The sequence below is a fragment of the Spinacia oleracea genome, chromosome 3 (genome assembly GCF_020520425.1).
Source record: "Spinacia oleracea cultivar Varoflay chromosome 3, BTI_SOV_V1, whole genome shotgun sequence".
In the NCBI taxonomy this organism is placed as follows: domain Eukaryota; kingdom Viridiplantae; phylum Streptophyta; class Magnoliopsida; order Caryophyllales; family Amaranthaceae; genus Spinacia; species Spinacia oleracea.
The window spans coordinates 93,779,145-93,792,754 of NC_079489.1; the positions used below are offsets into that span (position 1 = coordinate 93,779,145).

A 13,610-nucleotide genomic window follows, 5' to 3' on the forward strand; every position below is an offset into this window, starting at 1 on the left:
CACTTTTAAGCACATTTGCGTCGCACATCGTGCGTGGCAAAAGCTCTCGACGCAAATGACTAAAAGTCATTTGCGTCGCACATTTGTGCGACGCAAATGAACCTTATTTGCGTCGCACAATTAGCTAATGTGCGACGCAAATAACTTTTCAGGCATGGTGCTGAAAAGTCATTTGCAACGCACATTAGCTAAATGTGCGACGCAAATGACTTTTCAATATGTTAAAAAAAATGTCATTTGCAACGCACATTAGCTAAATGTGCGACGCAAATGACTTTTCAATATGTTAAAAAAAATGTCATTTGCAACGCACATTAGCTAAATGTGCGACGCAAATGACTTTTCAATATGTTAAAAAAAATGTCATTTGCGTCGCAGATTAGCTAAAGTGCGACGCAAATGACTTTTGGATATTCTAAAAAAAATGAGCTGCTGATTTTATTTAATCCATAGATTAAATAAAATAAGCAGCTTTCAGTACTAGTATATTCAGAGCATAAAAATAAAAGTAAACTAGGTGAAAATTTTGACAATATTTCCTTTGTAATTTGACCCTCCCCAATACCGGGAATGTTATAATACATTAATATATACCTGTCAAAACAGTTTACAACCCAATAAAAGGCAAATTCACCATAGATCAACCAACATGTTGATAACCTAACTACACTTTAAACATAAAAGTTTAAGTAAATATTACAATAAACTAGCTAAATATCGACATTGCTCATAATGTAATCAGCCCAAAGAAAACAAACAAAAATAGCAGAACAATCACATTCTTAGCAACAAAGGCAATACATATTCACCCTTATTAAGAAAAGAAAAACATTAGAGTTGCATAACCCCAAACCTACTCTCAACAGGAGGTATAATAGTCTGCTAGTCTTGCTACCATTTGCAGTTTGAATTGCATTCAGAACAATTATATTCATATAAGGAAACAATAATTAAACCTCAATTATATGGGAACATTTCAGAAAAAGTAATAAACGCTAGCAAGAATTGGGGAATCAACCACAGAACATTAAAATTTGAACTTAGACCTCACAATAATCAAACACACGAGCTGTTATTTATTGTATGCACAAAATGGCAATGTGAAAAACATGTATCATTGGATAAGCAACTGAACATTTCAAACATAAGACATCCAAGGTGAGCAAGGGTGAAACCTGTAATCAGGTCTAAAGTCATGTCCCCATTTTGAAACACAATGTACTTCATCGATGGCAAATAAAGCTATTCCACGGTTCTCCGCAAGCCTCTGAAGTGGACTTATTAGTATGCATTATACACCTCATCAGACAGTGAAAGCTGACATCATACAGTCCCAAGTGACAACAGCAGGGCATTTAGAAACAATTCAAACTACAAGCAATACCAGATGATGTACAAATGTGTTCACCTAAGCAGTGTTTCGAGGCAAACGTATACAACGGAATACATGCCGTTCATTGCTTTCTTCTCAACGGTGTTATCTGGTTGTCCTGATCCAAGGAAACATGCAGAGATGCCATGTTTTGATAGCTTTAAGCACTGGTCATGCATCAAGCTTATCAATGGAGAAATCACGACCACGACCTTCCTTGTCAAAAGCGCAGGTAGCTGAAAGCACAGAGATTTCCCTGTAGAAACATTAAAGCCTCAAAAACATTGACACAGTATATACATTGTACAAAGGATTCAAGAAGAAATGCACAGAAAAGGGAGAATAAGAATCAGAAAATAAATACCAGACCATGTTGCTGCAAGAACAAGACAGTCTTGCTGAGAAAACCAAGCACCAAGAGCTTCCATTTGAAAACTTTTCAACCCGGAGTACCCAAAATGTTTACGCAGCAGGCTGTTGGCTTTCTGGTCCCAGTCTGGTCCAAGTTCTACATCCTCTACTGTTCTATGGGCTGAGTTCAGACTGTAAGATGTCAGCGAAGATTTCTTCAAGGTTCCAAAAGACTAAATTAGTTGTTTTTTCTGTCATATATGTGGCATATGTGTGTCTATTAAGTTCTTGCTTCTACTGCAGGGTTGCCTAGCAATCATGGTAGACAAAGAAAAAAATCCAAAGGTAAATCTTACTGAATTTTTTCAACTGGATGGACTATATGTTTCATGATATTGTCTTAGCTAGTTAATGAATCTGACCACTAGCAATTGCACCAACCATTGCTCCCACATTAGCCAATGATCCAAACAAGGAGAACTGCCACCTCCATCAATACAATCACAAGTTAAATTGAAAAACAATCAATCATCTGATATATGTTGTTGGGAATTTTACATAAACGCAAGTCAAAATCTAATGATCATCAAGTTACATGGGTGCTGAAGTATAAAGCAGCAAGACAAACTGCAATTCAGCAAGACAAAGTGCTTGTATGGAAATTTCCATATAAAGCAAGCAAATCATTCCAACTAAGCAACTACAATCATCAGGATATACATGCCATGGCAGACGATTATTAAAGAAATAACATAAATTGGATGTCTGGTATCTCATATCTCATAAGGTTGGACCTCAGCTCAAAATAACCCCTAGAAAAATCAATTTTTCCACAGAAACAGGAACACCAATCAAACTTCCACCATGTTTACATAAATCAAGCTATTTAGTCTTAAGAACGAAAATGGAGACACAATCGTCAACCATTCATCATTAATCCAGTTCAATTTCCACTCAAAGTCAAGTTCAATCACAATAAAACAGAATCAAGAACATTAATCAAAAAGTAAAATGAGCAAACTCAATAGAATTCAATCGAAAATCCAAAATTACATAAACTGGAGTTCAAAACCCTAACTAAATGAAGAATGAAGGAGACAGATGGAAGCATTACAAAATTCTCACCTCCGACTAACAGTCCCGCCTCCTTCCTCCACCTCGCCGCCGTCAATTTAGTTTCTCCAGAAACCTCCGCCGTCAAGCTTCCCTTTCCAAGGATTTAAAAATAGATGCTTCGATTGCGACAGTAGCAAGGGTGCGACGCCGGCGGTTTCAATGACGCTTCCACCTCCGACACCCTCCTCCACCTCTTCTACGACCCCGATTCTCCCTCTTCCGTTGTCGAAACCTATCATAAAGAATTGAAGAATCAAAAACTTAAACAAAAGTGAAAGTTCTAAAACCTAAAAGAATTGAAGAAAGGAGGAAAGAGATGGAAGACTTACCTCATTTACAAACCGAATTTTTTTGCAAGAACCTTGCCGGAGGAAAATTTGAGCGGAGAGGTTGAGGAGAGAGAGGCAGAAACTGGATCGGGTTTGAGGAGAGAGGAAGAAGCAGGGAGTTTAGGAGAGAGAGAGTGTTTGAGGAGAGAGGTAGAATTAGGAGAGAGTGTGTTTGAGGAGAGAGGTAGAAACCCATTGACACGTCCGAATTTTTTTTACCTCATTTGCGTCGCAGAATTACTAATCTGCGACGCAGATGACTCTTAGAGTCATCTGCGTCGCAGATTAGTAAATCTGCGACGCAAATGAGGTAATATTTTGCGTCGCATTATTACTAATCTGCGATGCAAATGAATCTAAGATCATCTTAGAGTCATCTGCGTCGCAGATTAGTAATTCTGCGACGCAAATGACTAATTTTAATGCTTAAAACTGTCAATTGCGTCACATGTTTAAATGTGCGAGGCAAATGTGGTGATGCAAATGATTGTTTTTCCACTAGTGCTGCTTACTTTGACGTTGACCAACCGTCGCACCGTAAAAGGAGGCTATAAAGGCAACGCTCAGGTAATCACCTATCAAACGAAGTCTAATCTCAAGATCGCAAGATTGGGATTGTCCTCCCATAAATCGGGATGAGATGCTTAAAAGTTGTACAAGGCCACTCGGAGAGCTAGAAACTGTGAAATGCATGGTCGTGCTCGGATGAATAATAGGCTATGATTATCTGTTTATTTGATCAGTTGAACTCTGAAACCGAGAAACACCTCAGGACATAATAAGGATGACAACTCTTACCTTATGTTCAAGAGCAAGCATCGAGCGACAAAGGAATTAGGAAATGCACACTTGTCCCTAAGGACAAGTGGGAGACTGAAAGAAATAATGCCCTTGGTTCAAGTATGCATATAATGTTAAGTCTAATAAATGCGGTTCATTATTAATTAACAAGTTAATAATTCAGTGAGATCAAGTGAGCTGAATGCCTAGCTAGAGGCCGCTTCAGTTCAAGTGGAATTAATGATATTAATCCACAGCTTACTCTTGACTGAACCCGTAGGGTCACATAAATAGTACGTAAACGGATCAAGTATTTAATGGCATTAAATACTCCATCTATGGATATTCGGAATCGACGGATCTTGGTTCCAGTGGGAGCTGAAATCGTCAAAGGCAAGCAAATGAATACTCCGGAAACGATGATATTGCCGGAAACGGAAATATGGATCGTATCGGAAATATAAATATTATCCAAGTCGTAGATGTTGCCGGAAACGGAAACATGTTACGTATCGGAAAATATTAATGGAAATGGAAATATTGTCGAAATCGGAAATATTGCCGGAAACGGAAATATTGTCTGAATCGGAAATATTATCGGAATCGGAAAATAATTCCGGAAACGGAAATATTAAATATTTGTTCGAAACGGAAATTAATTCCGGAATCGGAATTGTTAAATATTGTTCGTATCGGAAATGAATTCCGGAATCGGGAAATTAATCGGAAGCGCGTCGTACGAATTAGCATCGGACGAGCTTGCTAGACGGAGGCCCAGCACGAAGCCAAGCCCACGTCCAGCAAAGGAAACGCGCGCCACAACACGCCAGCCCAATGCTGTGCCAGGCCCACCGCAAGGCAGGCCCAGCGCGCGCCCTAGGCTGCGGCAGTCGTAGGCTCCGTGGCAATTGGGCTGCGTTGCTCGGGCTGTGCGCGCGCGCATGGCGCCCCTCGTGGGCTGCTGTGCGTGCGTGTGTGTTTGTGTTCACATACGAAACCTAAAGCGTATAGGATTCGTTTAATGATTAAATTCCTAATCCTAAAAGATAAATTAATTAAATAAGAGTTCTACTAGGATTCTAATTTAATTAATTCGTATCCTAGTAGGATTCCAATTCTCTTTCCATACCCCTATAAATATGTGGCCTGGGTTCACAATTTATAACGAGTTTTCAAGTATTCAAAGTGACATTTTTTAGAGCAAAAATTCAGTCATATTATTGCCCTATATACCCGAAAATTATAGTACCTTAAGGGCGATTCTAGTTGGTCAATCTTAAGGCGGATCCGGACGTGCTGTGGACTATCTACAGAGGGACGACACTTGGAGTCCTAAAGACTTGTTCTTGTTCGGTTCGGGCGCAGCTAGGGAGGGCACGCTACAAAGTGTATGCATCTAAATTATGCTATATGATTATGTGTAAATAATATGTTTCCTGGAATTATGGTTTTTCCGCATGATTTATGTTTATTCATATGTATCATAACCTAACAGTGTCAACAAACTTCCTTCCATATCCGAAAATCAAAATAAAGTCGAGTTCTCTTCTTCATGATTAGTTGATTATTATACTCTTGTCAATGTTTTCCTCTTCCGCACTCATAATTACACTCCATTACCCTAAGCTTTTTATTTTTTAAGCTTAATTTGAGAAGAGAAGAATTGTACATTTATAAGTTAAGTAATTAATTCCCTTTTGTTTGTTTTTTTCCTTTAATTCAATATTATTCATTTTAAAAAGGTTGTATTTATTATTTAAATAGAAAGATATAACATCATTGTGGCTAGCTAAGATGGTAAGAATGGTAACTTTTAATTCAAGAGGTCTAGGGTTCAATCCTTGCTACATGCTTTTTGGTTGTCAATTACATGTCATGATACCTTGTAGTGGTGATGTGGCATAATAAGGAGAGATCTACGTGGCACATACGTTCTTACAAACGCCTTTTAACAAATTCGTATAGATTCTTGAACTTGGTTGCATGTTAAAGAGGGTCGTGGGCCGTGTTTTGAGCCGGGCCTACATGCCATGGCATGAACGGGTCTGGCTCAAATCAAGCCCACTTGTTCGAGGAAGTACAAGCGCATATCAGATATGTATGGGCAAATACATATCAGAACAAAAGACAAAAGAGGAAAAAGGACAAAAAATAAATTAAATTGTACTTTTATAAACAAAATGATACTTTTTTTTTACACAATGGTACTTTTTTTTTACAAAATGGTAATTTTTTTTACATGAATGGTACTTCCTTTTTTGTCTTTTAGCTATTTATCTTTTAGTTGATATGTGTGTTTCCACACATATCTGATATGCGAAAAAACAACCTCCACTTATTCCGTACCGAGCAGTATCGTATCTAAAATTTCACAATGACAACTCATAAACGATCCTCTTTGACTAATTTCATTCAATTTAACGTGTTTTATTGTGCTCAATTGTATCCGTGCAGTGTCATTTCGTGTTTTTTCCAAAAAATTGTGGCTCGAGCCCTGACCACGACATACGACTTCGTGTCTGTGTCGATCCAACCCAACCCAGTGTCACCTTTACATTATGTTTTTGCCATTTGGTCAAACTTGAGCATCAAAATACTACCAAATTTTCTTGCTTTAATTCTGTTTTTATCCCCTCTTTTCTTTCTTTGTTTCTATATATCTTCTTTTATTACCGCGGTAAATTTGTTTCAAATATCATCTTGGCAGGTCTTTGTTTGATACCTTTCGATGAATATTTTAATAATGTCAAAATTTTATGATATTTATGAATATGTAAGTGTGCATTGAAGATGGTAAAAAAAAATGAATCCTTATTTTGAGTAATCAATAATTTTAATCAGCATAATAACTGTACTTTAGATTAATGAACATAAAACTTTTTTTATAAATAATAGTGTATTAGACTTAAACGCTCAACCTTTATACATATGTAATTAAAATGAATTCGCACATTGTCACGTATTCGCATATGCGATGCAATATCATGTTGAAAAAAGACGACACATGCCATCGTAACATATCTTGCCTTAGAATTTTAATAATAATACAGATTATAAATAGCTTATAGGTATAGCTTAGTCATATAGATTTGTTAACAAAATAAGTATAAGTACCTAATCTAAAAAAAAAGGAAATAACTGTACATATTTCTTGTTACTTATGAAACAATTTGCACCATGGACTCATGGTTGATGGAAATAGTTGGGGCAAATTGTTGGATATTAACTATCTATTACTATATCTATTACTATATACTAAAAGAGACATCATGAATGACATGTGTCATTTCCTGGTGCGATTTTTTCCCGTCAATTTTTTTTATTTTTTTACTTTAAAATAAATAAATTACATTACGTTTATTTGGGAAACTAAGATACAAATATATTTTAATTACCATAGATGTATACTGCATAATATATTATTGGAGGAAAGCTAAATCAATATTATTTTTTCCTTTATGATATAATTTTATTTATGTATTATTATAACTTTTTAATCTGATAAGAAATATAAAAAATATTGATAAATGAACTTCTAATGTTAGTCTACTATTAATAATATAATACATGATAACTGGTAAGTAAGAATGTTAATTAAAATAATAATATATACATGATAAGTAGACTAACATATAAGTTTATTTATCAAGATTTTACTCAATTCAAAATAGGTTGTATTTGACTAACTCGGTTATGCTCGGGTCTTTTCGAAAATTAGTCTTGACACATTCGGGTTTGGTTAGATCGTTCTACATACAAGTAAACGACTATAATTTTTAACTTTGTATAGTAATATGCAAATTTAGTTCATTTGAATATTTTTTTTACACAACTTTGAATTTATACTTTTTCATATATCCTTTTTACTATCATGTGTTCCTAATATCACAAGTCTTTTAGTTACTAATAAAATAATAAATTGCTTTAGTAATAAGTCATGCTTTGCACGGACCCTAAACTAGTTGAGTATAAAGTATACTAAGCGCCATACAAAAGTCCTATTAATGATTTTTTTTAAGAGCGTAGAAAATGATTAAAAGTCGAGATTTTTAAAATATACCCCTTTTTAACATGATTTTCAATCCACCGTTCTCGTCAACAAGAAATTAATCGATGTTATTTTTTTTATATATGTAATTATTGGTAAATACAAAATAACCAATTGTGAATTGGCGTTTAATATAGGTAAACTGTCATTTTAATTGGTGGTTTATAAAGGTAACCGCCATTTTAATCGACGGTTTATAAATTATGTCGTGGACATTAGTCCATTCACTTGCCATGTAGAAACCAAGGAAACCGCTTGTTAAAGGGTCCGTTCGGTATCACTGTCAGTTTTCAGTTTTTGATTTTTTGGCTTTGTAAGTCATATGATTTAGATTGTTTTATCAACTAAAAAATAGTCATACCTATTGTAATCATGTTAATTTTGAAAACTGACAACAAAAAACTGGAAACAACTTTTTGTGGTTTTCATATTTTGGTTTTTAGTTTTATAAAAAACAGAAAATTGGAAACAAAAAACGATATCGAACGAGCTCTAAATTGACGGTTTTGTCATAGATCGTCAATTCAGTTGGCGGTTTATTATTGAATGACATGAATCCGAGAAAAAAAATTAGTTCGTATATTTTAAGGCAATTGATAATCTGGACGGGTAGATTTGAGAATTATATTAAAAAGGGATATGTTTTAGAAATTTCAACATTTTAAATCATTTTATATGGAAATCGCTTAGAAAAGAACAATGAAAAAAATAATTTTACAATTATATTATAGGAAAATTTGGTAATATTAATTCAACCTTTGGCCGATTTTCTTTTAGTAATCTCACATACGACATAATTTTTTAATAATCTCACATTTACTAACCATCGACTTTTATTGAGCTTAAGTGACCGTAATCGGTGAAAAAGTCAAAGAGATGGTGATGAATTGATGAAAATGACTGAATATATCGAGGGAAAAAAAAAGAGTGCACTACCACGTAGGGACATATTACCGTCTATAACGGGTTTATGACCTGTTGGGCCCAATAAAATTCGTTGGGTAGTAAAAGTGAGATTATTAAAAAATACTCCCTCTGTATTTTAAAAAGATATACACTTTTCTTAAACAGATGTATTTTAAAAAGAGATACACTTTACTCTTTTACTCCCTCCGTCCCGGAATACTTGAAACCGTTTGACCGGCACGGAGTTTAATTCATTATAATTGACTTCTTATTTAATTGAAAGGTAGTTAGTAGTGGGGTATTTTCAATCCGTGGACTATGGACCATGGTGCACATAGAGCATGGTGCACCATGTGCACCAAAAGAACACATGTGCATAAACAAAAGAACGTGACACTACGACAAAAGAACATGCAATATAATGTTTTACTTTTTTGTTATAAAAAATCACAATTTATTAAAAGTATAAAAAAATATATGTCAATGTTCTTTTTACGTAACCAGATGTTCTTTTAATTATATACTAATGTTCTTAAGGTGCACCATGCTCTATGTGCACAATGGTCCACCTTCTAAATTACGAGGTATTTTTTTAATATAGATAGTGTGGTGGGGGTCATGAATTTTTTAATGTTTATTTGGGGTAGTGGGGTTGTTGGTGGGCCCTTAGGTAAGGTGAGAAAATAATAAAATATTATGTAAAGTTTCTATTTTTAGAAGCGTTTCAAGTAATCAGGGACGGCCCGATAAGGAAAGCGTTTCAAGTATTCGGGGACGGAGGGAGTAACATGTTTTGATCCCCACTTCTAATTATATTAATATTTCTCTCTTTCTTGTGGTCTTTACGCTTACTCACATCATTCTTTTACTAAAATAAATAATTCACCCATTACCCGACTTTCATATTATTTTAATAAATTCAACTCATTCTCCTAAAACTATGTGTCGGTCAAAGTGTATTCTCTTTTTAAAATGCGGAGGGAGTATGTCATAGGTAGGCTAAGGCCAAATGTTGGATTAATATTACCAAATTTTCCATTATAATACGTTATTTTACAATTATATACTCCCTCCGTCCTGGAATACTCGAAACGCTATCCTTATAAGGCCGTCTCGAATTACTTGCAACGTTTCTAATTTATTACTAATATTATATCAATTTCTTACTTAATCATTGACCCACCTAATCGATATATATAGATAAAAACACTGTCATTAATTGAATCATGGATTAGTTTTTGTTAATCCCAAATAAAATCATGGACGCATTATTAATCCTGTATGGAATGGGGGAAATCAAATTGGTAAAAGAAGCCAACAAAAAGCATCTAGTCAACTGGCAGATAAGTTGAAGAAAGGTCTAAAATATAGCAAAAACGACCCTACATCCATATACTACATCTACATCATAATTCATACAAGTACATGTCTGCATTAGTTAATACGTACTCGTCCATCACAATCATTTTCGTTTTACTAATAGTGTATGTGCGTCCGTCATGGGCCGGCTCATGCAGTCACGCGGTCAGTATATCTGACAATCAGAACAATAAAAAAACATTGTTAGATCCAAATAAAACAACAATTCCACGTGGAATTTACATTAACATATGCTCAAAACTCAAAAGGGATCAAATACATTCTTACATTTCACCTCTCTATCCTTCTTTGCCAATTTTTGTTCCTTGCCATTACATAACGTGACTACTGTGTTGGTAGGCCGCATTTAACACCCTTTTCCTACAACATTTTCATCATTGTAACTATAGCCGTATGGGTTACATATGTTTCCTAGTTTCTGTTTGTTCGCTATAAAGACATTCCAAATTAATATTAGAGAAGGGAATTTGAATCTGAGATATATCGTAAATTATATACATAGGTTAAAATTTATTACATATATTTAGTACTGTTATAACCAAACGCGTCCACGAAAGATTAGGAACAAACATTACAAATACAATATAGAACAAATAGCAAAAACAATAATAAAAGACACAAGTGTTTGTGAGGAAATTTAGATTTCCTCCCCTCAAATATTATCTTATTATTAAGTTCTTGCAAAATAATACAATAACCTCTCAATTGATGATTCCTCTTACCAATGTATTTTCCCTCTTATTTTCTAGCTAGGCTTAAACCCCCTTATATAGGCTAAACTAGAAACCCACATCTACTAGAACTATACTTGCTCCCCAAGTCTAAATAATTCTAGAGATTGTTATATACTAAAATATCTAGTTTCCTAATTACAATTCTAATTAAACTAGGAATTAAGATATTAAATCAAACAAGACTATATTTGACTCCAAGTCCGTTTCATATTCTTGTCGACTTAACTAACTTATGTATAATTCCTAACAAACCTTCCCTAAAACTCAACTTAGTCTCTTCGCGAACCAACAAACAACTTTCGGAGCTTGCCTTCCCTTTAGCCAAAATCCGTCTTCCAATACCTCCTTCAAGTATGAAGAGGTTTTGTTTATTTCGTCGTCCCCTCAAGATCACACTCCCAGCCTTGGTGACCTCCAAACGACCTCCCTCAATATGAATAGCATAACCCAAGCCATCCAAACGACCAAAAGATATGAGATTGCGATCAAGTCTCGAAATATACCTTACCTCTCGTATTTCTTGAGTCTTCCCACCATGTGTCTTGATCTCAACCTCACATATACCCTCAACCTTAGCCTCTTCCCCGTTAGGCAAGGTAGCACACAACCCATCACTTTGTTTATAAGAACTAAACCACCCCTTCCTACAAAAAATATGTTGTGAGCATCTTGAATCCAAAATCCAACTCTCTTTTGGATCTTTACTCTCCTCTACTATGAGAGCCATATCCTCATCAATAGCAATAGTTGCAGCACCTCTAGCCCTACCGTTTCTCAACGCCATCAAGTCTTCCTTGTACCCAGGACAATTCGATTGAATATGCCCTATCTGGTCACAGTACCAACACTTGATGTTAGGGTTTGTATTGCTCGCCTTCTTCTTGCCTTTTCATTTGTTGCTACTACCCTCCGCTACTAATCCTGCTCCTCCTTGGATTGACGATCTTTCTTGCTTCATGAACCTCTCCGCCTCGAATAACGCCACCACAGTATCATCAAAAGCAATTGTTGTCTTCCCTACAATGAGTAAACTAGTTATCACAGAGTTATACCTTTTAGGAGAGATGTCAATAATAAAATCGCCTTGTCCTCCTCCTCGATTTTCACATCTAAACTCGCCAATTGGGTGAACAAGCCATTAAACTTATTTAGATGATCTTGTAGTGCGTTGCCTTCCTCCATCTCGAGTGAATAAAGGTCCTTCTTCAAGAACAACTTGTTGGCCAATGACTTAGATGCATACATCTTAATCAATTTGTCCCACAACTCCTTTGGATTGTTATCCACTAAGACGTTGTACTTGATCTCCGACGCAAGAGTCAATCTGATCGTACTAGTAGCCCGTAGTTGCATATCCTCCCACTTGTCATTGTCCACCGAATTAGGTTTCTTATCCTCCAAAGTCTTGCGAAGACCTTGATGTATAAGAACATCCTTAATTGTACTTTGCCACAACGAGAAATTTGTCTTCCGGTTAAAAAGTTATACTCCCTCCGTATTTATTTAAGGGATACACTTGCCTTTTCCGGCCGTATTTATTTAAGAGATACACTTGCCATTTTTAGTAACTTATCAACCCCACCATCTAATTAAATAATACATCTAATTTACCCTATCACCCATGCACCATCCTATTAAACAAATAATTTCATAAACCCACCACACCCTCCACCCACCAAAATGACATGGTCCCCACATGTTTAATTATTAAAATATCTATCCAACCTCACTTGCTTTATTATTTTATTTCATTTAATTATTCTTCTTAATACCCGTGCCCGGCCAAGTGTATCCCTTAAAAAAATACGGAGGGAGTACCTTGTACTTGTTCCCGGAATCATCCATGGCTAAAACCCAACTCTGATACCAGTTTGATATAACCAAACACGTGCCACGAACGATTGGGAACAAACCTTGCAAATACAACATAGAACAAATGGCAAGAACAATAATAAAAGACACAAGTGTTTTTGAGGAAATTTAGATTTTCTCCCCTCAAATATTATCGTGTTATTAAGTTCCTGCAAAATAATACAATAACCCCTCAATTGATGATTCCTCTCACCAATGTATTTTTCCCTCTTATTTTCTAGCTAGGCCTAAACCCCTTTTATAGGCTAAACTAGAAACCCACATCTACTAAAATTATACTTGCTCCCCAAGACGAAATAATTCTAGAGATGGTTACATACCAAAATATATTCAGTTTCCTAATTATAATTCTAATTAAAATTGGAAATAAGATATTAAAACCAAATAAGACTATATTTGACTCTAAATCTGTTTCGTATTCTTGTCGACTTAACTAAATTATGTTTAATTACTAACAAGTATAATAGGAGTACCGAAGAACATACAGACTCAGTTGGTTAACGGGCCCATATAAAAGCTTCTTGTTGCCACTTATTCCCAAGTGGGCTTTAATTTTCTTTGATTGTTTTTTTTTGCTTGAGCATTTGTTATTCCTCGGTTTTCCTTGCTTATATTTGAAACTTGTTTGACAATATTTTTTTTGTTCCACCACTGCATCTTTTCAAGGTAAATAAACCATCGGCACGTCTATTGTGTGACGCGCGTGCAACTTTCTTACGCAC

The 13,610-nt window shown here is 35.3% G+C and overlaps 1 protein-coding gene across 1 annotated transcript; it reads right to left on the minus strand.

Moving 5' to 3' along the window:
* Positions 1 to 1,180: 1,180 nt before the first annotated feature.
* Positions 1,181 to 2,147, minus strand: LOC130469188 (ATP-dependent DNA helicase Q-like SIM). Its single transcript, XM_056838142.1, has 3 exons — positions 1,737 to 2,147; positions 1,409 to 1,628; positions 1,181 to 1,317 (listed from the first exon to the last, which is right to left on the minus strand). Exons 1-3 carry the CDS (start codon positions 1,798 to 1,800, stop codon positions 1,224 to 1,226), a joined length of 378 nt encoding a protein of 125 aa, XP_056694120.1. The 5' UTR covers positions 1,801 to 2,147; the 3' UTR covers positions 1,181 to 1,223.
* Between the last annotated feature and the right edge of the window lie 11,463 nt (positions 2,148 to 13,610).